The sequence below is a fragment of the Ictidomys tridecemlineatus genome, chromosome 2 (assembly GCF_052094955.1).
Source record: "Ictidomys tridecemlineatus isolate mIctTri1 chromosome 2, mIctTri1.hap1, whole genome shotgun sequence".
Taxonomy (NCBI): Eukaryota; Metazoa; Chordata; class Mammalia; order Rodentia; family Sciuridae; genus Ictidomys; species Ictidomys tridecemlineatus.
In genome coordinates this window covers 107,199,477-107,225,568 of record NC_135478.1, presented here as the reverse complement: position 1 = coordinate 107,225,568, position 26,092 = coordinate 107,199,477, and the positions used below count along the sequence as shown (strand labels likewise).

At 50.8% G+C, this 26,092-nt stretch overlaps 3 protein-coding genes across 9 annotated transcripts in view; 1 reads left to right on the top strand and 2 right to left on the bottom strand.

Moving 5' to 3' along the window:
* Nucleotides 1-678: 678 nt before the first annotated feature.
* Nucleotides 679-10,178, bottom strand: Pgam5 (PGAM family member 5, mitochondrial serine/threonine protein phosphatase). Of its 4 annotated transcripts, none has more exons than XM_078039476.1 (6): nt 9,945-10,176; nt 6,124-6,302; nt 4,743-4,868; nt 4,540-4,628; nt 4,305-4,438; nt 679-1,712 (listed from the first exon to the last, which is right to left on the bottom strand). In XM_078039476.1, exons 1-6 carry the CDS (start codon nt 10,133-10,135, stop codon nt 1,562-1,564), a joined length of 870 nt encoding a protein of 289 aa, XP_077895602.1. In that variant the 5' UTR covers nt 10,136-10,176; the 3' UTR covers nt 679-1,561. The 4 variants fall into 4 exon arrangements, with proteins under 4 accessions (XP_077895602.1, XP_077895603.1, XP_077895604.1 ...); XM_078039477.1 differs by having other exon boundaries at nt 4,305-4,435; nt 9,945-10,175; XM_078039478.1 differs by lacking the exon at nt 4,743-4,868 and having other exon boundaries at nt 9,945-10,178.
* Nucleotides 10,179-12,835: 2,657 nt separating this feature from the next.
* On the bottom strand, nt 12,836-21,816 carry Pxmp2 (peroxisomal membrane protein 2). Of its 2 annotated transcripts, XM_005336353.5 has the most exons (5): nt 21,398-21,810; nt 19,467-19,580; nt 17,575-17,737; nt 15,632-15,751; nt 12,836-13,111 (listed from the first exon to the last, which is right to left on the bottom strand). In XM_005336353.5, exons 1-5 carry the CDS (start codon nt 21,517-21,519, stop codon nt 13,046-13,048), a joined length of 585 nt encoding a protein of 194 aa, XP_005336410.1. In that variant the 5' UTR covers nt 21,520-21,810; the 3' UTR covers nt 12,836-13,045. The 2 variants fall into 2 exon arrangements, with proteins under 2 accessions (XP_005336410.1, XP_077895606.1); XM_078039480.1 differs by lacking the exon at nt 19,467-19,580 and having other exon boundaries at nt 21,398-21,816.
* An 87-nt stretch (nt 21,817-21,903) lies between these two features.
* Nucleotides 21,904-26,092, top strand: part of Pole (DNA polymerase epsilon, catalytic subunit) — a 47,641-nt gene continuing 43,452 nt past the window's right edge. For all 3 annotated transcript variants that reach the window (XR_013434928.1, XM_005336349.5, XM_078039467.1), the window contains exon 1: nt 21,904-22,059. Coding sequence is in view for 2 of the 3 variants with exons in the window: in XM_005336349.5 (XP_005336406.2) it covers nt 21,908-22,059 (152 nt within the window). In the remaining variant the exon portion in view is untranslated. The remainder of the gene's footprint in view (nt 22,060-26,092) is intronic.

The window sequence follows — 26,092 nt, the reverse complement described above, 5'->3', positions numbered from 1 at the left end:
AACTTTCCAGACAAAACCGGAAGCCGTTTCACAACTTTGACTTCAAATGTAAGGTCAGCAGTTTTCATTCTGGGGATTTCTTGCAGGAGCATCTGCAGATTGCTAGCTCTTCTGGTCATCCGGTGACTTACGTCCTTCTAAGTCTTTCTACCAAGGTCTCATTCCAGCTTCTCTGCTCCAGGCTACTCAGAATCCCAGGTCCCCCACTCCTCGCTTTTGGCATATGAGATGGACTCTGCGCGACCCAGAAGTGAAGAGCAGAGCGGAGGTGAAGGGCAAGGGTGGAGCGAGGCGGAGGTGAAGGGCCAGGGCAAAGCCGAAGCGGGCGAGGTGTGGCTAGTGTGGAGGAGACCCTGGCCTGCCACCACCCTGAACTGTGTCTGGTTCCCATTTGCTGTCTCCGAGGTCCAGGGAGGAGACTGCGCCTCGGAATGGACTAGGCATCCGAGCAGGGCGTGTGCAAAAGCGGAGGCTTCCCCGAAGCCCTGCGACTGGGCGACACACATGTCCTGCGCCAAGTTCTGCACAGGCGGGCCGCCTAGAGCGGCCCTGCCTCGGGGTGGCAGGACGCTGAGGTACCCAGGCTGAGGACAGACAAGCGCCCAGCGAAAGGGATTTCTAGTGACTCCACTGCTGTGTCCCGGCACAGGTTTCCCGTTTTCTTTAAAATAATCACGATTTGTATTTTTAAAATTTTATTATGTAGTTATTTCCAAAGAGGCCAGAGAAATGGATCAAATATCCCAATTCATTGTACTGATTACTGAAAGTGTTCATGAGCACTTCGTAGAAACTGGACTGCTTTTGTTGAATTAACAGATATTTGGGGTAGGCATATCATGTCCAAATGTTAACCCACAAGCCCAGAAGATGAACTGTGGCCAGGAGCAGACTAGGATGGAGATGTCAGCCCTGGGTATCTTCCCTGCCTGGCCATCACAAGCCCGCAGTCCCTGCCTGGTGTGGCCAGCCCCTGGACATGGCACTCCAGACTCACTTCCTCTCACCCAAATCCACTGTGCAGCTTGCCAGTCCCTGTGCCTTTAGATCCTACAGCATCAGGATCTCTCACTCTAGTGAGAAATTGGTTTTCAAAGCAAGAACCCAAATGAGGAATAGGTTTTAATTGACGAACACTGAAGTGACAAAGGCTTTTCAGAATAAGAACATGTGAATGAAATGAGTTGTTTAGAAAGTTTGTCCTGCTGCACCAGCTTGGGCGGAGCCCAGAGTCACTTACTGCTTTGGCCACCCATGCAGGCCTGCCATGGTTGTCCAGAGGGATGGCAAGCAGGGCTTGTTCAAAGCCCAGCACAGGCTGTCCTCTTGCCTGAGAAGGTCCTCACCCCACACCCATGGGGCTGTCCTGGCAGGCCAAAGGAAGGAAGTCAGGCTGTTTGGCCTGAAGGTCTCCCTTTCAGTGGGCCAGATACAAGTGTCCCCAGCATCTGAGACATTCCCACAGCATCTTCCTCAAAGCTGCACTGCAACCTGGACAAGGAACAAGAGGGAAGGCTGAACCAGGCTGCACGCAGAGAAGGGTGGAGTCCCAGAGGGGCCCTCAAGACCGGGTGATCTTGTTGGGGGGCATGAACCCCGTGTCCCCAAGGGTCCTGAGTGCTACTCGGCCATCCGGTCGGATCACGAGGTGGGTGATGCTGCCATTGTTGAGGGAGAGACGGAGCCAGCCTTCTGGAGGAAACTGCAGCGCTCTGCGGGAAGAAAGAACATGCCAGAGGAAGCTCATGCAGAGGGGGCCACAGTGCCCTGAGGGACAGGCAAGGCCCAGACCCTGGAGCACCAGAGCAGAGCAGACACTTCAGCTGGTCCCTTGGAGGGAGAGCTGGTCCCTCGAGGGTGCTCAGAGGAAAGGGCCCCTGGATCCACCAGGGCTCCACCAGACTCAAGCTGTGTGATCAGCACAAACAAGTTCCTTGCAGGGCATGCAATTTTATTTCTTCTTTACAATGTAACAAGTGAGAGGACAAAGTACACTAGATCCATTTCTCATAAAATTCAATGTTTTGTGCCAGGGGATGGAGGTGCAATCCACAACCCTGTAGCATTTTCATGCCCTTAAAAGTGCTTATTAGGAACAATAAACACTTGCTAAGAAGCTCAGTATCACATCTTCCTTGAGTCATCAAATGTCCTTCATGCTTCAGAAGCCAATCTGATCCTCAAACCCAGTGGACATGGTGACATTTTTCTGCTGCGGGTTTGGTGAATTTTTTTTTTTTTCCTTTTTTTAATAGGGGGGATTGAAACCCAAGATGCCTCACCACTGAGCTATAAGGGTCTAGCTGGGGCTGGGGCTCAGTGGTACAGCACTTGCCTAGCATGTGTGAGGCACTGGATTCAATCCTTAGCACTACATATAAGTAAATAAATAAAGGACAATCAACAACTAATAAAAACAAAGGTCTAAAAAAAAAAGGGTCTAAGTTGCTGACTGGCCTTGAACTTTTGATCCTCCAGCTCCAACCTCCTGAGATTTCAGGCATGCACCACTGTGGCTCCATGCTGCTTTTTAAAATCCTCTCAGTATCACCCCTCATAGTTTGCAGGGCGTGCTCCTACAGACAGCACAGTGGAAACCGTGTGACTGCGTGGCCGCCCTGACTGCCCTGGGGAACTCCATTCACGGGGCTTCTGGTGCATCCTGGCATCAGGGTCACCTCCCATAACTGTCAGGGTTCACAAGATAATGTGGTGTCAACAGGAGCACACAGAGTACCAGAATGGCCTGATCACAGGCAAGAAGTGCACGACACAGGTCCAGCAGACAGGGGACGGGCCATCCCGGGAACCTTGTTCTTGCTGCAGGTTGAGCACAACACCCCGCCATCAGCCGCATCCCTTCCTGCCACCATGAGCCAGGGGAGGATCCTAACTCCCCGACAGCTTTGTGCATTGGCGGGGGGCGCCACTCTCTGACTCTGGGGATCCCCCACCATCCTTGGGCTTCTAGCTGGACCACATATGGGATGCCTAAGCAGATGGGTCACCACAGCCCTGTGGACACACCACAGACAGGAATAGAGACCGCCTCACTCCAGACAGTACCACTGACCAGACTCTGGGTGCAGAGGAGAGGCAGTCCTTGGTGACGGAAGCCCTGCTAAATGTTTTCTAGTGGGTCTACAGGTGGAGACAGGCTTCCACTGCTTCTCAAAGTCTGCACTCTACTGAAATTTGGTCAGACCTTTTACACATTTGAAGTGCAAGAGCCTTCCCATCAAGGGGCACATAGACGCTGCCCTGGCATTCATGGAAAACAGGCTGATTCCAGAGCTAAGACCAATACAATACATGAGTCATGCCAGGTGCAGTGGCGCACACCTATAATCCCAGTGACTCAGGAGGCTGAGGCAGGAGGATTCCAAGTTTGAGGCCAGTTTCAGCAATTTAGTGAGACCCTTTGTAACTTAGCAAGACCCTGTCAAAAAAATAACAAGGCCTGGTGATGTAGTTCAGTGGTAGAGTGCCCCTGGGTTCAATCCCCAGAATCAGGGGGGAAAAAAACCCCAAATATACAAGCCCAGAACATTCCATGGTACCAGAGTGTAGGGAAGGTCCAAAACACAGGTGACCCTGCAGAGCAGCCTGAGCAGCAAACAAGTCGCACTTGTGACCAGCACAGTCACAGTTCACGACCCAGAGAGCAGATACTGGCACGGGCAGTCACAGTGTTGGGAAATGGCCCGGTGGCCTAGGTGTTCAAGGCCCCCAGCAGTATTACGAAGGGCTCTATCTCCAGCCCCTCAAAGGCAAGAGAGAGAAGAAACAAATTCAACACACCCAAGGAAGAGGCGCAGCCCTCAGAAGGTGTTCAGGGAGGAACAAAAAGTGCAGGAAGCAGAATCCCCTCTGAGCTGGTCTTGGTGACTGTTTCCAGGGTCCCCTTAGACCTTCCCAGACCCTGGCACCAGCTTGAGGGGAAACAGGGTTTTTGCACAGTCCCAGGTATCTCTCCATCACCAAAGGGTTGGAAGCCCAGCATACAGTACCCTGACCACGGCAGCTCTACCTGTCCACCCAGAAGACCCTCAGGACACCAGGGCCCCGTCCACCTGTGCTGTTCTGCCAAAACAATCAGAGAAACCCCACCTCACAGATGTTTTCCACCAGAGAGCTGAGCAGGACTCTCCAGCTGTGTGACAAGGCCCAGAAGCTCCCAGAGGAGACAGAGGGGCAGCCACACACCCACAGAGATGGCAGGCAGCAAAGGGAAGGGACGGGTTGTGGTCTGGGCTTTTCTCTAGGTCTACACCCTCCAGCCCTGTGGGCCAGGCAGTGCCTACCTGCAGACAATGTAGCGGATAACATTGGCATGGCATATGAAGATTTCATAGCTGTCCTCCTCTTGCTTGGCATCTGCCCTGTGGATGTAGTTCCGGAAAGCAGCCTCGATCCGGGCACCATCTTCGTAATACTGCTGGGGGCAAAGTGAGGACCATCAGGGGGAAGCAAGGCGAGGTGGCCATCAGAAGGTATGCCCAGCCCTTGCCCCAGTGACCCATGGGGCAGTGTCTTTACCACAGCCTCTGGCTTCCAGTGAGACACAGGAGGGTCGGGCTCGATAGGTGCACCTTCCCGCAGCAGGTCTGTGCTGACTCTGGAGACACCTGAGGAGGAGCACAGTGTTGTCCACTCCAGGAGCCACCCTGGGCCCTCCCCTGTGGGCAGCATACACCCCAGGCTGCACTGCTCCTGTGCAGAGGCCCCTGGCCTACACTTACCTGGCAGGTGCTTGCTGATGATGTCTGTGGTCTCCACCGCACGGGTCATGGAGGAATGGATGATTTTACTAAACTTCAACCCCAGGCTGGCAAGTCGGAGCCCCGTGAGTTCAGCCTGTTCCCGACCTTGAAGGCAAATACCCCAGAACCACACATACCTTGATCCCTCCTTTAGCCAGTGACACCCACATAGGATCACATGCCCCCCACGGTCCTGGGCCTAGCAGGGGTTAGGGCCTCAGTGAGCAATGCCAATAAGATCATCAATTCAACTGTCCTCAACCCCATGCAGAAAAATACACCTCAGTCTATTAGCAGTAAGGAGCAGATGTGCCCCACTGTTGGAGTCCAGGCAGGATTTACTCTGCCTCAACCAAGTCCACACAGCGTAGATCACCATGATGGCCACCAGCTCTGTGACACCCTGGTGGCCAATACATACACACTGAGGATTCAGTATCACTGAGCACCAAGCAGCTCCAAATATAGGTGCTTTCTTTTAAATTTAATTTAGCATCTGGCTGGAAATCGCCAGGAAGTCAGTCTCTGTCAGATGCAGACACCTCTGCGCTTGGTGCTTCCCTTCCTGTCTGTACAGTGTTTCAGGGAAGGAGCAGTCTGCACGAGAGCAGGAGAGCAGGCTAGAGAACCCTTTCACTATCAAATTTTTCCATATGAGCACAGATGGGGAGACCCCATCCAAACAGAGGTACTGTTCAGGCTAAGCTCAGCCAGGCACAAGAACAGTGTCTGCAGGGCCAGCTACTGAAGAAGCTGAAGTGGGAGGATCGCTGGAGCCCAGGCATTCAGGGTTAGCCTGGGCAACACAGAGAGACCCTTCCTCTACAAAGGTCGAGTCTAGACTCTCCCCACACCCCTTGTATCTCCATTTCCAGGATTTCTCCACAGGTGCACCTGCAGGCACAAGACACTGCTGCCCAGAAAGCCACCCAGATGCTGTGAACAGCCTGCAGGTGCTGGGCAGATGTCTGCAGGCTGGGCCGTGAGCCTGGCACAGAGTGCAAGAGGCGCCACTTCTAGAGCAACAAGAGCATAAGCCTTGCTGGACTGGGAACTGGGCCTGACCTCATGCATCAAGACACCACGGCATTTGCTTGAGTGTTTCCTTCAGTGCTGGGGATGGAACCAGGGACTCCCCCATGTTGGGCAAGCGCCGTGACACTGAGCCAACCTCAGCCCTGTATGTTCTGGCACAGGCACGTTAAGAAGCCTGTCTCCTGTCCAAGTTCAGCTGAAAATCACAGGTAATGATGATGTCAAAGTCTGGGCTAGTGGTCCCTGAAGGTTCAAGGGGACCCATGCCCCAACACCCTCAAGGCTGACTATGGAGATCAGCTGGGCAAAAGACCTAGGCACATACCTAGTGGGGTCAAAGTGCGGTCCTTTTCCAGGCAGCCGTCCATGTGGTATTGGGAATGCCTGATGAGGAAGATGTGCCTTGTGGCCTTCGCCCTGTAGTGGTCCAGCCTGGACGCCTGCTCCTCCTCTCCAGATTCCACGTTCCTCTTCCGCAGGTTGACCAGAGAGAGTGGCTCTCGCCTAGTATTAAAGATATGATGGAGATGTTGTGAGGGGAATGGGAAAAAAAAAAAACAAGGAGAGAAATGAATTACAGTAAATGGGGTAGAGAGAGAAGATGGGAGGGGAGGGGAGGGGGGATAGTAGACGATAGGAACGGTAGCAGAATACAACAGTTACTAATATGGCATTATGTAAAAATGTGGATGTGTAACCGATGTGATTCTGCAATCTGTATTTGGGGTAAAAATGGGAGTTCATAACCCACTTGAATCTAATGTATGAAATATGATATGTCAAGAGCTTTGTAATGTTTTGAACAACCAATAAAAAAATAAATAAAGATATGATGGCTGGGCTGGGGTTGTGGCTCAGTGGTAGAGTACTGGCCTACCAAGTGTGAGACCTTGGGTTTGATCCTCGGCACCACATATAAATAAATAAATAAAAAGAAAGGTATTGTGTCCCACTAGAACTAAAAAATATTAAAAAAAAAAAAAAAAAAGATACGACAGCATGTACTGTGGCCTCTGTTACAGACCCCTGTGAGAACTCTGCCAAGACAGTGACTTCTCCAGAGAAGCCAAGGCAGCCAGGGGTAACGCCTGCACACCCCGTCCACCTCACGACTGTAGCTAGGCCTGTTCTGTGCCTGGCAAAGCCTTCCTGCAAGGTGTGACCCAGTGAGGATGAGCAGGCCACGGACAGGAGGACTCAGGGCCAGTGTTAGAAAGGGGAGCCATGTGTGGTCTGAGGGGGCGGGCCTGCAGGCTAGGACTGCACTGTATGACTGAGGCCACTAGCTGTGGGCTATTTAAATTCAAAGTACAGGTGGCCCCTGAGTCTTCGGTATCCGCGGTCAGCACCAGAAGGGCATGTTTGGAAGACGATGCTCCTGTACTGGACACGTGCAGGCTTTTTCTTATCACTGTTTCCTAAGCAATATAGCATGACAACTACTTACATGAGGTCCATGCTATATTGGGTGTTGTAAGTAACCTAGGTATGATTTAAAGCACATCTGCATCAAACACTATACCATTTTACATAGGGATTTGAATTTTGGTATCCACAGGTCAACTGTAATTTAAATTAAATTATAATTGCATCTAAGCATACTTTATCTGATTTAAGTGGGGTAGTGGCTGTCAACTGGCACTTGGGCAGGGTAGGGGTCATGGAACTAAAAGTACTAAAGATTAAATGTGGGGGGCAGGGAACTTGGCCAGAATCTACTTGGTAGAGACTGTGGTGGGAGAGGAAGGTCTGGAGGGCCACTGACCCTCATGACTCAAGGATCATTTGGGCAGGGTTAACTTGGGATGCTGGTCACACACCAAGCAGAGGTATGTTAGAAGGCACTGGGGAGCCTGAGACTTATCCATGCAAAGCTCTGGGATATCCTGGTATGGGGGTGGGGGCATAAGAGACAAGCCCCCTATATATTACCTTCACGGTGCTGCGCATCCCTGCCTGCCACCAGCCCTTCCATCCCCAAGCTCAATGACTTCCCCATCTCCCCACCCAGAAGTCTAGCATGGCAAGCAAACAGGGAGCCTTGCTGCAATCAAATAAGGCTGGACTCAACTTTAGGTTAATTTCAAACAAGTTCTTTGACCTCAGAGTGAATGTTTTCCTTTAAAAGTCCTGAAAAATTCAGAACACTCTTCTGATTTTTTAAAGAGAATGAGTCAGGCACGGTGGTGTACGCCTATGATCCCAGCAGCTCAGGAGGCTGAGGCAGGAGGATCACAACTTCAAGACTGGCCTCAGCAAATTAGCAAGGGCCTAAGCAACTCAGAGAGACCTTGTCTCAAAATAAAAAGGGTGGTGGATGTGGCTCAGTGGTTAAGTGACCCTGGGTTAAATCCCCAATACCCAAAGCAAACAAAAAATAAAAAGGAGAATGACTACAGTCTAACCACAAGAGAAACATCAGACAAACGCCAACTGAGGGACCACCACGAAACCTCCCCGCCATCATGAAAGGAAGTCTGAGAAGCTACAAAGTTAACAGGAGCCTAGGGACACCAAGAACCAACTGCCATGTGGGACCTGGGAACAGAAAGCAAAACTAAGGTTATCTCAACAAAGCACAGACTTCCATTATTAATGATCAGGATAGACTTATTAATTGTGATAAATCTACCATACTTAGTTTTAAAATGTTAAGAACAGGAAATTAGATGTGGGATATAAAAGGATTCTATTTGCAACTTTTCTATTATGTAAAATATTCCAAAATAAGTTTCTGTTTTAATAAAAGATTAGCCAGGCACAGGGGCACATGTCTGGAATCCCAGCAACTTTGGAGGCTGAGACAGGAGTATCACAAGTTCAAGGCCAGCCTCAGCAATTTAGTGAGGCCTTATCTCAAAATAAAATATAAAAAATAAGGGGCTGGGATGTGGCTCAGTGTAGAGCGCTCACCTAGTACATGCAGGGCCCTGGGTTCGATCCTCAGCACCACACAAAAAGAGATGAATGGAATGAAGGTATTGTGTCAAACTACAACTAAAAAATAAATATTTAGAAAACAAATTTTTAAATAAGTAAATAAATAAATGGACTGGGGTTGTAGATCAGTGGTAAAGCACCCCTCAGTTCATTCCCCAGTACCAATAAATAAATAAATAAAATTAAAGGTTAAAAAAATAACTATGAAATTCCTGATACAACTAGGGATATGATATTACCTCTGTGCCCAATTTCTAAGTGTCAGTGTAGAGATAACAGCTGCAGATACCTAGGGGGTTTAACTGGAACTGGGTAAATCCCACAATAACCAATCCCTGCCTCTAAAGCAGTCTCTCTAGTAGAAATAGAACCCAGCAGCATATGTAATTTTAAGTTGTCCAGTAGCAGCATTAAAAGAATAAAGAGAGGCTGGGGTTGTGGCTCAGTGGTAGAGGCTTGCCTATCATGTCTGAGGCACTGGGTTTGATCCTCAGCACCACACATAAATAAATAAATAAAGGCTTTAAAAAAAGTGAAGAGAAACAAGTGAAATTGAGTAATACACTTTATTTAATCCAATATACTAAAAGTACTGTTATTTCAAGCAAATATTGAAAAACTGCACTGCTTTGGGTTTTAAATTTATATTGACATTAAATAAAACTAAAAATCCTTGTGTAATTACAGGAGCATTTCAAAGGCTCAATAACGACAAGTAGATGATGGCCACAGCACTGACCACATCCAAGAAGCGCCTGGTCTACTCTGGCCTCCTCCTAGCAAACAGACCCTCAGCGAGGTGGACCCTCCTTGCTCACTAGCCCTCAGGCACCAGCACGGTCATCCTCACATTCGGACCCTCAGGACCACTAGTCATAGCCATCCTAACACAGGACGCTGTCGCTCCAGACACAGATGCTATGGCACACAGACCCGGGCACGGATCCTGGCATCCCGGGCACGGATCCCGACGCCCAGGGCACGGCCGCCCCGGCACCCCGGGCACGGCCGCCCCGGCACCCCGGGCACGGACCCTGGCACCTCGGGCACAGCCGCCCCAGGTACGGACCCGGCACCCCGGGCAAGGGCACCAGCACCGCCGCCCCGGGCACAGACCCGGGCCGACGTCCACCTGTCCGGCGCCCACACGCCGCCGCGCGCCGGGGGCGAGGGGAAGGAAGCCCGCCGCCCGCTGGCCCCGCGCACCTGTCCCAGTTGGGGTCCCAGACGCCCCGGCACGGCCGCGCGCCCCCCGCCCAGGCCGGCGCCTCCGCCGCCCGCGGCTCCGAGTCCCCGCCGGTGCGCGGCTTGCCCACCGCCACGGCCGAGAAGAGCACGGCAGCCGAGCCCCCGGCCAGCCCGCAGGCCGCCAGCTGCAACGCCTGCCGGAACGCCATGCCGCCGTCCGCACCGCCCACGGCGCGCCGCGAGGGACACGCTTCCGCGCGCGCCCGCTCTGCTGACGGAAGCCCCGCCCCGGCCGCGGGGGCCGCTGGGAGGGCGCGGCAACCGCGGCGGTTGGGGAGAGCGGACCCGGGCGTGTGCAAGGGAGGTGGCCGTGGCCCTTGCGCGGTCCGATTTCGCCGGTTCCAGACGCGAGCGGCGCAGGTCCTTTCACGCCCCTGCCGTCCGACACCGCCCTGATGGCGGCAGTTGCTCTGGAGACCGCCGAGCGACCCTCAGCCTGGGAAGACGCTGCACCTGTGGGTGCAGGCCGGCGCCCGCCTCGCTGCAGGCGGAGGGCGAGCAGCATGCGTCCCGGGGCTTTGCCCTGGCAGAACAGTGCAGCTTCATGGACCTTTGTATGGGTTCATTTTGTCCAAATATACAACTAAAATATTATTTGTCAAGGTACCCAGAACTGAGGATAATAAAAGTGCTTCTCTTTCTCTTTAAACCGTGTCCAGTCCGTGTGACCACCTTTATATATTTTCCGTATTCCTGGTAAATGTCCAAGTGGGGACACTAACAGCCTCGCTCCCTGCTTTCCTGTGTGCCTGGCAGCTCCGAGTAAACGTGTGTGAAATGAACCGAGTGAAAGCAGGCCGTGATAAGCCAGAAACCCAAGAGTATGAATTTGCATTACTTTAAAAAAATAGTACCCCAAATTTTTTCTTTTTTCCTGGCTTCACCCTTGACATCCTGAGAACCCATATGTGAAAGTGGTGGCAGAGAATCCTGCATCTGAATCCAGGATTCACCTATTAGCGGTCTTGCCTCAGTTTCCCCATTTGTGAAATGGAAACAAAGGATGATGCCTACTTTATGGGATTTTCGTAGGATCAGCATGAGCTCCAGCATAGTAACTCCCTCAGCAAATGTTGGTGCCACGGCTTGCACCTAAAATTGGGAACTGGACTTTTTTTTTTTTTTTTTTGAGAGGTGGGGAGGGGGTCTTGCTGCTATGCTGCCCAGCCTGGCCCCAAACTCATGGGCTCAAGTGGTCCTCCTTTCTCAGCTTTCCAGAGAGCTGGGTTCACAGGCGAGTGCCACTCCTCCCAGCCAAACTCTAAAACTGAATGTAGACTCTGCCAAGACAGGAAGTAGTGTGATCATCAAGGTCTTTCTCAATTGCAGGAGCACCTGTTACTCTTGCAAATACTCTAAACTTCCTTCAGCAACTGCCCCACCCCACCCTGATGTATTTTGAACCAAAAGAACAGTTCTTTGAAATTGAGGGTAAGCAGGCACATGAGCAGATACCGTACTCCGGTGTTAATAGCAGGAGCACAGCAGCCAACAGCTGAAGACAATCTGAATGTCTACTAACAAAAGTAAACAGGACAGGGGCTGGGGATGTGGCTCAAGCGGTAGCGTGCTCGCCTGGCATGCATGCGGCCCGGGTTCGATCCTCAGCACCACATACTAACAAAGATTTTGTGTCCGCCAAAAACTAAAAAATGGATATTAAAATTCTCTCTCTCTCTCTCCTTAAAAAACAAAAAACAACAACAACAACAAAAAAAACATGACATGATATCCACACACACTGAAATGATCATTTAGCCTTAAAAAGGAAGGACATTCTTAAAATGCTATTAACATGGATGAGCCTTGATAATGAAATACCACAGGCTGGGTATTTGATAGAGTTCCCAGCCTCCAGAATTCTCATAGTTCTGGAGTCTGGGAAGCCCAGGGTAGAGTTACCAATCATAACTCTTTGCTTCCAAGATGGTGCCACTGAAACCAGTTGGACAGGCAACCACATTCTTTGCCTCTGCTGCTGTAACGGTCAGTGGGGTTACAGCCCCTGCAGCAGAGGACAGCAACAGGTAGCCACACCACAAAGGTGTGAGTGCCAGCAGCCAGCAGGATATAATGTCCACTTAGGACTACTGTTAATCAGGCTTTGGAAAAGTGCCGGAGCTATTGGTTTGGCCCATGACCTTCTAACTGTGCCCTTGAGGCTTTCCCTTGTAGGCTTCACTCAGGTCTGTCCCTCTTTTCCTTTTTCTGATGCTCTGAGACAAAGGAGTAGCTGGAAATTTTGGAATGTTCCTACAGGTTAATTCACGGAGTAGCTGTACATTTAGAGAAGCCTTCTGGAGGGCCACTGCCTTGACTGCCTGCCGCCCTTTTACCTGTCCTAGTTGTGCTGAGTACTCTGCAGCACTGTCCCATATGGCAGTAGGCACAGGAGGGCAAAGAGGCACCCACTTTCCTAAGCCTCTTTCATAAGGGCTTAATGCACTCACAAGGGGCTTGACCACTCCCTAAACCCCACTCTTAACAGCCCCCCAGCAGGGTTAAGCTTCCACTTGAATTCTGAGGGGACACATTCAGACCACGGCAGATATTATGGAGGCGACTGAGCCAGTCATGAAGCCAAGTGCCCTGTGATGCTGCTGCATGAGGCACCCTCACTCAAACTTACAGTGGGATGGCGGGGGCCCAGGGACAGGGCTGGTGTTCATGAGGTAGAGCTTCACCATGGGAAGGTGAGAGTCCTGGAAGGGTGAGCAGTGGCCACATAATACTGGCCACATTTTGGGCCACTGAGTTGTGTGCTTTGACAGCAAGCTATGTGTTGTGCACGTGCCACAGCACAGAGGGAAACCCCAGTGACCTGTCCTCTGAGAAACCACACCAGGGAAGCAGCTGATCATCTCTGTTTATTGCAACCTCTTGGTCCAGGCAATGAGGCCACCTCTGAGACACAGCACTCTTACATTTAGAGACTTCTGTTTCTCCAATCACAATTCTGAGGCATCTCAAATCACATGATTTAAAGTCAGAAGACGTCCTGGCTGGGCTCTGCTCTCCCCTGTCCAGATGCACCTGATGTCCTCCCCAGGCCAACGTCACTACCCCAGAGAGGCCAGATAGATGTACCATACCAGAGCTGCCAGGTTGGCAAAGAGCACCCGGAACTGCAAAGAAAACAGTCAGGCCGTGACAACATCTAGCACCAGCCACTCAGTGGACAGAGGTCACCTGACCACTGCTGGCCAGGTGGTCATCTGTCAAGTCCTGCACTGGGGCCGGCAGAGGAGAGGACAATGTCACAGCTATGGCAAACAGGCAGTGACAGGCATCCGAACACCAGCTTAGCTACTCACCCAGTACTGCCCCGTGCTGCAGCCTGTCTCTGCTCTCACCTCCCTCTGTCCTGTTCCTACTCCTAGACCCCCCCTGAAATAGCCTTGGTCAGGTGCCGCTACCAGGCTCATCACCACAACCCTAGACTAAGCTGTAGGGCACTTGGTTGGTACCATCTGTGCTGGCTCAACAGCTTCCTTCCCCCAAGCACCCTCCTGCAACCACCTAGTGTGAAGACTGCCACAGCCTCCCAGCACTGGCCTGGCTATAGGAGCGCTGCTATCTCTCCTCTTCCTGCCTTGGAGGCTTGCCCTCTCCCTTCTCAGCCTGCCTCCCCAGAGTGCCTGAGGACCCCAAGCCACAGCACAGTTCCCTCTTGCTGCACTTCCCAGAAAGCCTCTGACCCTGGCCTTCACGCCTCCCCAGGGGCTGGCCCAGGCCCAAGCCAGGGGGATATTCAGCCTCTGCCAAGAGTCCCCTTCTCTAGGCAGCTCACTCGCCCAGTCTTGACAGTGCCCAACTCCCTCCTTCACTCTCCCAAATGCCCAGCCCACTGCCTCTGCTCAGACGGAGTCCTGCTCCCACTGTCGCAGGAGGAAGGGCCTCGCCTAAGCACCTACGTGAGGACCCCATCCCCTCCGCCTCCAGGGAACCCTCTGCACATATGTCCGCCCACCCCAAAGCAGCCACAGCTGCACCAAATGTGGGCAAATCTCCAAGGCTCAACCCCTCTACAGCCAGCCCCCTGCTTCCCCCACCCCTTTACAAGCTTCTTGAGAACTTTCTGGTTTCCTCTACACTTCCTAGTCACTCTTCAATTTGAAACAGTCTGGTTTTGGCCCCCATCCAGTCCTGGAGTTGCTCTTGGGAAGGTCACCACTGATAAGGCTCACTGTCAAAGCTGAACAATGCTCAGTTGCTGCTTTCCTGATTTCCAGGAAACCCCTGCTCTGTCTAACAGCCCTGCCATGTCACTTCCTGCCCTTGATATAGGGTTGTTTGGTTTTGTTCTTTGTGGTACCAGGGACTGACCCCGGGCCTTGCATATGCTAGGCAAGCATTCTACCACTGAGCCGCAGCCCCAGCCATTTTTTATTTTGAGACAGGGTCTCACTAGGTTGTTCAGGATGATATCACACTTGCGATCCTCCTGCCTCAGCCTCCTGAGTGGCTGAACTATGGATGTGCACCAGCTCCCCACTTTCCTTTTTTTTTTTTAATATTTTTTTTTTTAGTTAATATTTATTTTTTTTTTTTAGTTGGAAACAATATCTCTATTTATTTATTTTTATGTGGAGCTAAGGATCAAACTCAGGGCCTCGCATGTGCTAGGCGAGTGCTCTACCGCCGAGGACAACCCCAGCCCCTCCCCACATTCCTTTTAACTCTTGGAGTGTGTTCATGTCCATGCATGTGGATGTGCACACATGTGCTGCATGCAGATGTGTGTGGATGTATGGAGGTACTGCTTTTACATGTAGTGTCTGTGTGATATACAAGACAGGTGTGGTGCCATAGTGTAGTGTGGTATGTGTGCATGACAGGTGTAGGTACTCTGTGTGTGTGTGTGTGTGTGTGTGTGTGTGCGCGCACCAGACACAGGTACTCTGAGTATGTATGTGTGCGTGTGCCAGGTGCAGGTACTCTGTGTGTGTGTGTGTGTGTCAGGTGCAAGTATCTGTGTGTCAGGTACAGGTATCTGTGTGTGCGTGTGTGTGGCAGGTGCAGGTACTCTGTGTGTGTGTATGCCAGGTGCAGGTTCTGTGTGTGTGTGTGTGTGTGTGTGTGTGTGTGTGTGCGCGCGCGCGCACGCACGTGCCAGGTGCAGGTATTCTCTGTGTATATATGTCAGGTACAGGTATCTATGTGTGTGTGGCAGGTGCAGGTATCTGTGTGTGTGTGTATATGTCAGGTACAGGTATCTCTGTGTGCGCACGCGTGCGTGTGTGTATGTGTGTGTGTGTGTGTGTCAGGTGCAGGTATCTGTGTGTATGCCAGGTGCAGGTACTCTGTGTGTGGCAGGTGTGCGGGCCTGCCTCCCTCTCCCCTCACCCTTTGGAGCTCTTTCCCAAGGGGGTTCTGAGCCGGACCTCTCTCCCCCAACAGCCGGAGTGGAGCCCAGCCTATGAGTGCCTCCTAGGCTGGCTGCTTAACCAAATGCCTCCTGCTGAACTGACAGTGGATGGGGCACAAGGACCCCTTGGGAGGCCCCCTGTGGCTTCAAAGCTCTGAGGCCAAACACAACATCTGGCAGATACCACCCAAGGATGGCCAAGGAACCTGGAATAGGGGCGAAATGTGGCTGGAGAGAAAGCATGGCTTAGAAAGCACTTGTGGCAGGTGCCCCTCACCTGCAGGGGCACATAGTTGATGTTGACAAACTGCAGGGGTGTCCATACTCGCCAGTTCATCCTCAGGGCAGGCCAGAAGCCACTCCTCATCTTGGTGGCTAAGGTCTCAGCATCCTTCCCCTGCAAGGAGGGCAGAGGCAGAGGTGAGCAGCTAGCCATCCAGGGAGCCACAGCCCGGGCACCTGAATGGCAATGACTGTGTCCTACCCAGCACTATGGGTGGGACCCCAGGCCTCATGCAGACCAAGCAGGTGCTCTACCACCATGCTGCTGCCCCCTCCTTACTTATTGGTTGACCAAGTTCTGATACTGAGGATTCAATCCAGGGGCAATTCCCACTGAGATACATCCCCAGCCTTTTTAAATTTTCTTTTTCTTTCCTTTTTTTTTTAATTTATTATTTATTTATTTATTTTTTAGTTATTGGCGGACACAACATCTTTGTATTTGGTGCTGAGGATCGAACCCGAGCCGTATGCATGCCAGGCGAGCGCTCTACCGCTTGAGCCACATCCCCAGCCCCCTTAAATTTTATTTTTCATTTTAGGACAGCATCTTGCTGAATTGTCCAGGCTGGCCTCAGACGTGCGCTCCTCTTGCCTTAGCTTCCCAAGCAGCTGGGATTACGGATGGGCACTACCATGTCCGGCTTGGCAATGATCTTTTAAAACCATACTGAGTGGCTCTGTTCTGTTTATGTGTGGACACAGCTACAGCCAGCCAGCCAACCAGCTGGACATCCTCAGTCCTGACAGGGTGGCAGGCTGCACACACACAGCGGGGGCCCGTCTCACCCTCACAGCCCCTTGGACTTGGTCTGACAGTGGTTCACTCCATGGTCCCAGCACCAGAACTTCTACTTAAGGCTACACTGTGAATTCTTTCCAAAATAACCACCAGAGTTGAGGCATCCCCAAGAAAACCTTGTCAGGAGTTTGTCACACACTGGTGACCCCAACACTCAGGAGGCTGAGGTGGAAGACTGTAAACTGGAGGCCAGCCTGGTAAGTTAGTAAGACCCTGTCTCAAAATAAAATTTTAGGAAAGGGCTGGGGATGTAGCTCAGTGGTAGGGAGTTTGTCTAGTATGCATGAGGCCCTAGATTTAATTCCCAATCTCCCTCCCTCTCCCTCTCTCCCTCTCTCTCTCTCTCTCACACACACACACACACACACACAGCCCCAATAAATTGAAGAAAATAAATATTAAGAAAATAATAGGGGGCTGGCGATGTGGCTCAAGCGGTAGCGCGCTCGCCTGGCATGCGTGCGGCCCGGGTTCGATCCTCAGCACCACATACCAACAAAGATGTTGTGTCCGCCGAGAACTAAAAAATAAATATTAAAAATTCTCTCTCTCTCTCTCTCTCTCTCTCTCTCTCTCTCTCTCTCTCCCCCCTCTCTCACTCTCTCTTTAAAAAAAAAAAATATGTAAGGGGCTGGGGATCAGTGGCAGAGCACTTGCCTAGCACATATGAGGCACTGGGTTAAATCCTTAGCACCATATACAAAAATAAATAAAATAAAGGCATCCTGTCCATCTACAACTACCAAAAAAAAAAAAAAAAAGAATACACAGGACCAGAAAGGAACCAATCATACTGAAATACAGTTGCCAACACATTTGGAAAATACCCTGCGGTACAGTAGAATGACAGCTTCTGTCAGCACCCACGATGAGCCCTGACAGCAGGTCCAAGCAGCAGTGCACGCACAGGAGTCATGAGGTGCCTATGACAGCTGATGTGGAGAGCCAGTGTGCCTGGGAGCTCACTGGGGACCAGCAGCAGTGCCAGCCCTACTGTGGCCTGCTTCCTACACTCACAGAGGAAAGTGCACACTTCCAGGTTGAGCCCGGTAAGAAGCCCACGGCCCATGAGCTACCCAGGGATGTCTGGTCCCTGTGCTCAAGTGAGCCCTGGCAGGTGCTGGGGAGACACCCACCTCCAGCAGGTTCATGACGAGGAAGAACAGCAGCAGGAAGGCAGGTGCGAAGACCAGGCGGTCCAAGAGGAGCCTCCTGATGCCTGCCCAGGGCGCCCCGGGAGGGATCCAGTGGTCCATGAGCAGGTAGAAGTAGTGGCTCAGCGGGCCTGTGATAAAGAACCTGAGGTCCAAGGTGGTGTGAGCAGGCGGAACTTCTGCCTGCCCATGGCTAGGAAGGCAGGGCCTCACCCCAGATCCATCCCAGGTCCTATGCACCCCCCACTGCAGGGTGTCACATGGTCTACAGCAGGGCTGCTCAGAGAGCACACTGAAGTACCTGGGACGCTACCTCCCAGCTGTTCTTCTTGCGCACTGCTGTCTAGGGGAATCCATTTGAGCCTCACAGGAAAATGACTCATGCTAGCGTGCTTGCAAGTATAAAAAGACTGTGAATTACAGATTTTTAATATTTATTTTTTAGTTTTTGGCGGACACAACATCTTTGTATGTGGTGCTGAGGATCGAACCCAGGCTGCACACATGCCAGGTGAGCGCGCTACCGCTTGAGCTATATCCCCAGCCCTGAATTAGATTTTTAAAAAGTTACTCTTGGGCTGCGGATGTGGCTGAAGCGGTAGCGTGCTTTCCTGGCATGCGTGAGGCACTGGGTTCGATCCTCAGCACCACATAAAAATAAAATATATTGTGTCCACTTAAAATTAAAAAATAAATATTTTTTTTTTAAAAAAAGTTACTCTACAGGCTAGGAGAGTGCTTGTCTCATGTGCATAAGTCTGTAGGTTCCTCCCAGCACCACGCACACAAAAAAGATGCTTCTGTTGGAAAGCATTCAGTCAAGGTCACATACATTCAGGTTGGTATGCCCACAGACTGGAAAAGACTTCAAAATAATTCATCTACAAAACTAATGTTGGTCCAAAAGCTCAGGGTAGACTAAGCTGTTAAAACTCCTAGCTGGGCACAGTGACAGGTACCCGTAGTCCCAGATACTCTGGAGGATGAGGCCAAGAGATCATCTGAACTAAAAATTTGGAGCCAGTAAGACCCTGTCTCAATCCCCACTGACTCCTGCAAACAAAACAAAACAAAAGGGGGTGGGGATGTGGCTCAAGCAGTAACACGCTTGCCTGGGATGCGCAGGGCGCTGGGTTTGATCCTCAGTACCACACAAAAATAAAATGAAGATGTTGTGTCCACCGAAAACTGAAAAATAAATGTTAAAAAAAAAAAAGTCCTGAATCTTTGTGTCTCTGTGATTCAGAAAGTGGTTCACAACCTGGGCATTCTTCAAGACACAACATTTGTTTTCTGGTGGAGCTGTAAAAACAAGAGAAACTGACTCATTCCCTCTGAGCTGTTTCCTCTTTGTGAGCTCAACTAGGTTGCTGGCAGCATCTTTGGATTACTGAAATCTGACTCTAGGTTGAGGTAAGTCATGTGCCTACGGGTCCATCTCAGAGAGGTCAAGATATCGGTCCCCCTCAAAATGCAATTCAAATTAAGAACTACACCTCAGCAGCAGCATGTGCCTGCAATCTCAGCTACTCAGGGGGATGAGGCAAGAGGATTAAGCCACAGGCGAGCTTGGGAAACACAGCAAAAGTTCCATAAAAACTGTTTCTCAACAAAAGTCCCATAAAAACTGTTTGGGGCTACAGCTGGAGTTCAGTGGCAGAACACAGTCTAGCATATGTGAGACTCTGGTCAGATCCCCAACACCAGAAAAGAACAAAAAGCTAACGTGCATATACACAGTGCACAAGCCACACAGATTTCCAACTCTTTGCCCCGATGGCTGCCAGCATCAGGCAATTCTACCACCATGGTGCTGCAGCCAGCCTCTGCTGTGCTTGGCTGGCTAGGTCAGCCGGCCCCGCTGTGGCCCTCACCCATAAACTGCATATCTGAGAGGCCCACTGACGTCCAGATTTTGAGAGTCTTCTTTTTTTCTCTTCTTCTCAATCATCTGGGCCAGGACATTGCCAAGTGCCAACAGAGCGCCACTGTGGACAGATAGGAATAAGAAAACAAGAGCACTCCCACAGAGACACGCCTTTCCTTCTCGGAGCTGGAAGGCTGCTGGACCACACTGCGGACAGACAGTGGATCTTCATCAGGCAGCTGCCAGAGCCCCAGGTCAGAGTGTGGAGGCAGCTCGGCCTCGCTCCACATGTGATCCATGAGCTCCAGCACTGGACACACCAAGGCCAATATCCCGGTCGTGCTGTAGACCATGTACACAATACCACCATCCTGTGAGTCAGGAAGGTGACACTGTTCTGTATTTTGACTGTGGTGTCAAAATACATACCATATAATCCCACACACGTGGTAAAACTTCAAGAACTCAACACACATAGACGAACACAAGAAAAACAGAATATCTGATCATTTGTGGGTCAAGAGTATGCCAACATTCTGGATGTGATACTGTATTATGGTTTTGAAAGCATTTCCAATGGGTACAGTGGTGCACAACTGTAATCCCAGCAACTCAGGAGGCTGAGACAAGAGGATCCCAATTCAAGGCCGGCTTTGGTAACTTGGCAAGACTGTCTCAAAATACAAAATAAAAGGACTGGGATATAGCTCAGTGGTTAAGTGCCTCTGTGTTCAATCCTCAGAGATGCAGGGGGAAAGTTTCCAAAGGGTACTAGAGATATTTGTGTTGTTTCTTACAAGTATGTGCAAATCTATATCACTGCAATAAAAATTTCAATAAAGGTAGAAAAAGGCCTAGTCACACCTTCTGAGGCTAGAGTTCATAGCTGCTTCCTGAAAGCTATAAAATCCAAAATTTTAGCTGGGCACAGTGGTACACACCTGTAATCCTAGCACTGGGGAGGCTGTGGCAGGAGAATCACAGATTCAAGGCTAATCTAGGCAACTTAACAAAATGGTATCTCAAAATTTTATATTTTAAAAGCGTGGAGGTGCAAGTCACTGGCAGAATGCCTCTAGGTTCAATCCCTGGTACCAGACACACACGCACAAATCCAAAATTCTTAGTGTGGACTTACAGACACCCCTACCCCAGTACTGGGGAAAGAACCAGAGGTGCTCTACCACTGATCTGCTGCGCAGCCCTCAGGCTCCCCTCTTTTCTCACCTATCTACCTTCCCACTGCAATCTGCACCTGCACCACCCCCAGCACCTTCCTCCTGGTGGTGCCCTCTGCCCCCAGAGCTATTGCTTCATGTCTCTGCAGCCCGTTCAATGTTACTTCTGCAGGAAAAACTTCCCTGACCGTTTTAGGTCACATATTTATCTGCTGTTTCTCCAGTTCTTCGTAGTTCCGGGAGAGGGGGAACTTCTGCAGCTGTTTTGAACGCAACTGTTTGCCCAGCACACACGAAGCACGCCATGCATTTATGAATGGCTGAATTAGTAAAACAAAGAGAACAACCCTACAAACTTAGTAAACCCAAGAAAGAAGGAATGACTCATAAAAACTTGAATACTCAAAGAAAGGGCAGAGCTCGCCAGCTCTGTCGTGCTGGCAACAGTCTTTTGATGGGGAGGTCCCTCCAGAAGGCTCTGGTCTACACCTGGAGGGGCGACGACCTCGCTCAGGACCCAACCTGCAGGCCGCCCCTTGCTTCTGCTCAAACAGGGCAGTGGGGTCACCTTGACGCCTGCGGCTTTTGCCCTGGGCGCCCACGGGCTGCAGAGCGGTCAGCGCAGCTCTGTGCTGCGGGGTGGCCCTCCCTTCCGCCAACTTCCTTTCCCCTGCGCCCCGTTCTCCTCCCCTCTGCCTGCCTCTCTTGCCCTGCAGCCCCTCTCTCCCCTCTCCGACGACCCCTCCTGCCGCACACCCACCTGCTGGCCGCCTTGGTGAGCACCGGGTAGAGCCGTAGCAGCAGCAGGTACTGGGTGAGCGCGCGCCGAGGGAGCGACCCGAGCGCGGCCTCAGACCGCAGCCTGGACGCCGCAGGCGCCATCACCGTCCCCGCTGCGCACAGCCCCGGGCGCCGACCCGACTGCAGGGCAGTCGGGCGCTGGACCCGGGGCCCGGGGTCGAGGAGGCGGGGCGGGGACACCCTGACATTTCCCGACTCACCACGAGCCGCATCGCGGCCCGGCACCCACACTGCCGTGCGCGGCGCGCACCTCCGCACACTTTTCCGCGGTCCCTGGCAGTGCACCGTCCCCCCTGGCGCCGTTGCGGATTGGAGCCCCTCAGGGCGGAGCAGGGCGGGGCCTCTGCGCGGACGTCAGCCTCCCGCCTCCGGATCCTTTCCCTAAGGCAGTGCGCCTGCGCACGCGCGAGCCTCGGCTCCGACGGAACGGCCGCCGATTGGATCGCCGCCCTTCAGGCGAGGCGTCTGAATGGACGGCCGGTGCTTCCTGTATCTCGCGAGAGCCGGTGGGAACGCGCCAAATTCGTCCCGGAGGCTGAGGAGTTCCGCGAGCGCTGCGATGGTTCTGAGGAACAGCGGGCTGCGGCGCGCGGAGCCGGGCGCGGACGGCGAGGCCAGCCGGTGAGGGCCAGGGTCCTGCTCCCGGGGCGCCCGCAGGAGCGGCGGCTGAGCGGGCGGGGGCGTGGCTGGGGAGGCCGCGGGCCCCAGGCGGGCGCAGGACCAGCGGGGCAGCTTCGCGTGTGGAAAGCCCCCGAGGCGCTTGCGGCCCGAGCCTTCCCGGGTTCGGGCGGAGCGGCGTTCGCCTGGGTTCACGGGTGCAGCGCGCCCAGCCGCGTCCCGGCCCTGGAGTGCTCTTCCTGGCGCCAGCCGTCCCCGCTCCGACGCGCGCTTGGTGCTGTGCTCACCGCCGATAGCTAGCGGAGGCCGTCCAGCCTTTGTACAAAGCCCCAAGGTCGCCTCCAGTTTCCGCAGAGCCCTGGCTGCTCCGAGCGGTTGGGTGAGCTGGTTCCCACCGGCCAAGGGCTGTCAGAGGACGCCTCGCCCCTTCTGTGCAATGTGGATGTATAGGAAGTAACCATTTAACATACAGACGGTCCTCTTCTAAGGCTCACCGTGAAAACTGAATGACAGTGTCAGTGGTGCCGAGCGAATATCGCACTTGCTGTCTTGTGACGGTCCCCCGTTTTCCAGGTTTTGTCCTGTGACTGGATAAAAAGGGACATGCGCAGTTTAGAGAAAGGGTTCCAGAGAAGGTCGAGCTGAGCGAGCAGCTTTCCAGCCCCACCACTCCACGAGCAGGCTTCACTCGGCCTTTGTTTTGATAAAGATCTGGGCCTCAGCCTGAAGCCTGCTTTCTAGCAAGGCCTCGGGTAGTTTTTCTGTGTTCTTGATTAAAGGTGAATCCAGATGTTGTAGAGAGAAAGTCGACGGTAGAATGGGGCTGTTTCCTGTCGCGCTGACATAACAGAGTGTCACTCACTCCTGCTCACCGACTGAAGCAGTATGAACTTGTTGTCTTATCATTCTAGAGGCTGGGAGACCTGGAGGCTCTGGGAGCTATTCTGTTTCCTTGCCTGTTACAGTTTCCAGAGGCTGCCTTAGCTACCTGAATCTTCAAAGTCAGCATTGTCCTATCTCCGGTTTCTCTCTAGTTCCCTCTCCCTGGACCCTTGTAATTACATTAGGCCCACCTGAGTAATCCTTACCTGTAGATCCTTAACTATATCTGCAAAGTCCCTTTCCTCCTGTAGCAGACACGAATTTGGGGGATTAGGACATATGGGGCCATTAATCTACTTACCATGGTGGTTATCATTCTTTACAAAAAAGTAAGGCTTTTAGTCTTGTAATGTAGTCAATCTCTTTCTCAAATGTAGGTGACCCAAGTAATAACCTTCACACAAAAGAAGGCTTGTTCTGAAGAAACAGTTGTATATCCACTGGTTTGTAAGCTAACAATTGGTGTTATAATTAAGGGCATGAATTACGTGTGGGCTTAGTTTAGAGCATTTATATGTTTCTGTAACTGGTTCTGTTTTGGATATTTAGCTTTTTAAATGGCTTCCCCCCCTCCTTTTAAAAATATACTTGTGATGAGCATCTATATGTTAAAAGGTTATTTCCTATACATCCAGCTCCTTGGCATAAACTCACAGAAGTGGCATTGTTGAATGAAGTGATACAGCCATATTTTAGGAACCCTCAGCTTATAGAGAAATCTAATAGTGTTTGAGATGGTGTGATCACATAGTTTCATCAAGAATTGTGGTATTTTCAGCCAGGCACAGTGGCACACGCCTGTAATCTCATTAGTTCAGGAGGCAGAGGCAGGAGATTGTGAGTTCAAAGCCAACCTCAGCAACTGCAAGGCACCAAGTAACTCAGTGAGGCCCTGTCTCTAAATCAAATACAAAATAGGGCTGGGTATGTGGCCCAGTGGTTGAGTGCCCCTGAATACAATATACCCTGTACCAAAAAAAAAAAAAAAAAAAAAGTGCTATTTTGTGGAAATACAGCAAGTGGGTTGTCAGTGGCTAGAATCAGACCCCAGGAGCTGGAAAGGGGTGGAAGGGAAGGATTGATGTCTGTGAGGAGTTAGAAGAGAACACTTTCAAGACCTGGATTCCTGTGAAATAACCCATGTCATACTGGCTGGAAGAGCATATGAAATGTGCCCAGGAGAGAAGCCAGCAGGAACCAGAGCTGATTGCTTGCCTGTGCCTGCCTGGCTAGGCTGTAGCTGTGAGAATCTGGTCACACCTGCACAGGAATTATATGTGTGCCATCTCGCACCTCCATGTTAGCCCCCTCTTAACACATCTGTGTCTCCTCACTGCTTTTTTTTTTTAATAAAGACTTTTTTTTTTTAAAGAGAGAATGGGGGGGGAGAATTTTAATATTTATTTTTTAGTTATCAGCGGACACAACATCTTTGTTTTGTATGTGGTGCTGAGGATCGAACCCGGGCAGCACACATGCCAGGCGAGCGCGCTACCGCTTGAGCCACATCCCCAGCCCCTCCTCACTGCTTTTTAAAGTGCTGATTCACATTAAAAAGAAACAGGGTGTTGGGTGCTTTGCTTCTGTCTTTGAAGAGTGGAGAACATGCTTAGATTAGGAAATAAATAGGCCTCTGGTCAAAATTATAAAGGCTTCAGAGTCTTAGAACTGTGTTACCCAGAGGAAACTAGCTTTTTGTATGTGTGTACATATTGGAAATTGAACCCGGAAACACTGTACCACTAAGCTATATCCCCAGCCCTATTTATTTATTTTTGAGGTTGGGTCTCACTATGTTGCTGAAGCTGGCCTTGAATTTGTAATTCTCTTGCTCTATCCTCCTGAACCACTGTGTCAGTGAAACTAGCTTTTTTGAAAGTTAGAATGCTAATAAACATAAGGATTGCTATATTTCGAAGATTGGTAAACTGAAATTGTACTGGTTCATCCAGGTGTCATCACTCTGTGAAGCTAAAGACTATGAACATTTTGGGACAGGAACAGCTCTAGAATCAGAATGGGTTTGATAGTTCTGGTGGTTGAAAATCTTCATTAGGTATTGTATTTAAGATTTATGATAAAATCTATATGAAGACTGAAGACTTATTACAAGATACGAACCAAAGAAAGGTGTGGGAAGTTTGAGGCTGATACAATGTTACTATAGAGCTGAGAAATTAGTTTCCTTGTTAGTGGAGACCATTTCTCTCCCACAGAAAAATAAATCCTCATTTTATCAACATTTAACTGCTGACCTCTAGAGTCAGGTGCCTTACAGGATATGATACCTTTTTAAGGTATCGTTTATTTTGCCACAGCAGGTATTTTTGTGACCCTAGTCATATCAATTGGCAAATGGTTGGAGGGTATCAGTAAAATTCAGAAATGGTTAATCTGGAATTTTTCCTAGACAAGAAGAATTGCAACAAAAGAGCAGAATTATAATCTTTCATAGGAAAGGGAAAAGCTCTTAGCTGGAGTCTTTTACATATATGTGCCCTGTTGGCTCTGCTTTAAGAAACTTAATATGAGCACCTGGGCTCCCTGTGCAGAGTCTCATCCTGGTCCTTGCTTGATTCTCAGCAAGTGGTGGACTGCTCTTTTCTCCTGTACTTAGAGTCCACTGCATCTTTTTCATCTCAGCAATCATAAGCCAGCATCTCTACTCTCATTTTTGCATATTTAAAAAGAAACACCTTTTAATGTTGAGATACAATCAGAAATAATAAAAACCAGATTTCTCCACTGGTACTGTTGTACATGAGGAGTTTTGTGTCGTAGCTGGGAATCAACACTGATCCCATCCCCTCAGCCTCACATGCACTTTGATGTATGTGTGTGCACTTGGTTTTATGCAGTTTTGTCATAGGATATCCATGTGGCCACCACCCAGATCAAGCATGGAGCAGTGTAGGAGAGTTCTACATGCTGCCTTTTATGACTGTAGCCATTCTCCCATGCTTGTTGATTGTTAATCTGCTTTCCATTCCTATAATTTTATTTCAAATGTCCTATATAAGTGGAATCGTGAAGTTTGTGATTGGGGGTTTGGCTTTTAATCATGCAGTATAATTCTCTTGCAATCCATCCAAATTGTGTGAATCCATTTGTTGCTGAGTGTATTCATATATGGATAAACCACAGTTCACAACTT

Excerpts from the sequence above, each read along its gene's own strand:
- Pxmp2 (XM_005336353.5), bottom strand. The coding sequence starts at position 21,519 with ATGGCGCCTGCGGCGTCCAGGCTGCGGTCTGAGGCCGCGCTCGGGTCG. Across the intron at positions 17,738-19,466 it reads CTCAGATATGCAGTTTATGG|GTTCTTTATCACAGGCCCGC; the intron begins GTGAGGGCCACA and ends CTTGGACCTCAG. Across the intron at positions 13,112-15,631 it reads TCAACTATGTGCCCCTGCAG|TTCCGGGTGCTCTTTGCCAA; the intron begins GTGAGGGGCACC and ends TTTTCTTTGCAG.
- Pgam5 (XM_078039476.1), bottom strand. The coding sequence starts at position 10,135 with ATGGCGTTCCGGCAGGCGTTGCAGCTGGCGGCCTGCGGGCTGGCCGGG. Across the intron at positions 4,869-6,123 it reads CCGCACTTTGACCCCACTAG|GTCGGGAACAGGCTGAACTC; the intron begins GTATGTGCCTAG and ends TTTGCCTTCAAG. Across the intron at positions 4,629-4,742 it reads CATCAGCAAGCACCTGCCAG|GTGTCTCCAGAGTCAGCACA; the intron begins GTAAGTGTAGGC and ends GCTCCTCCTCAG.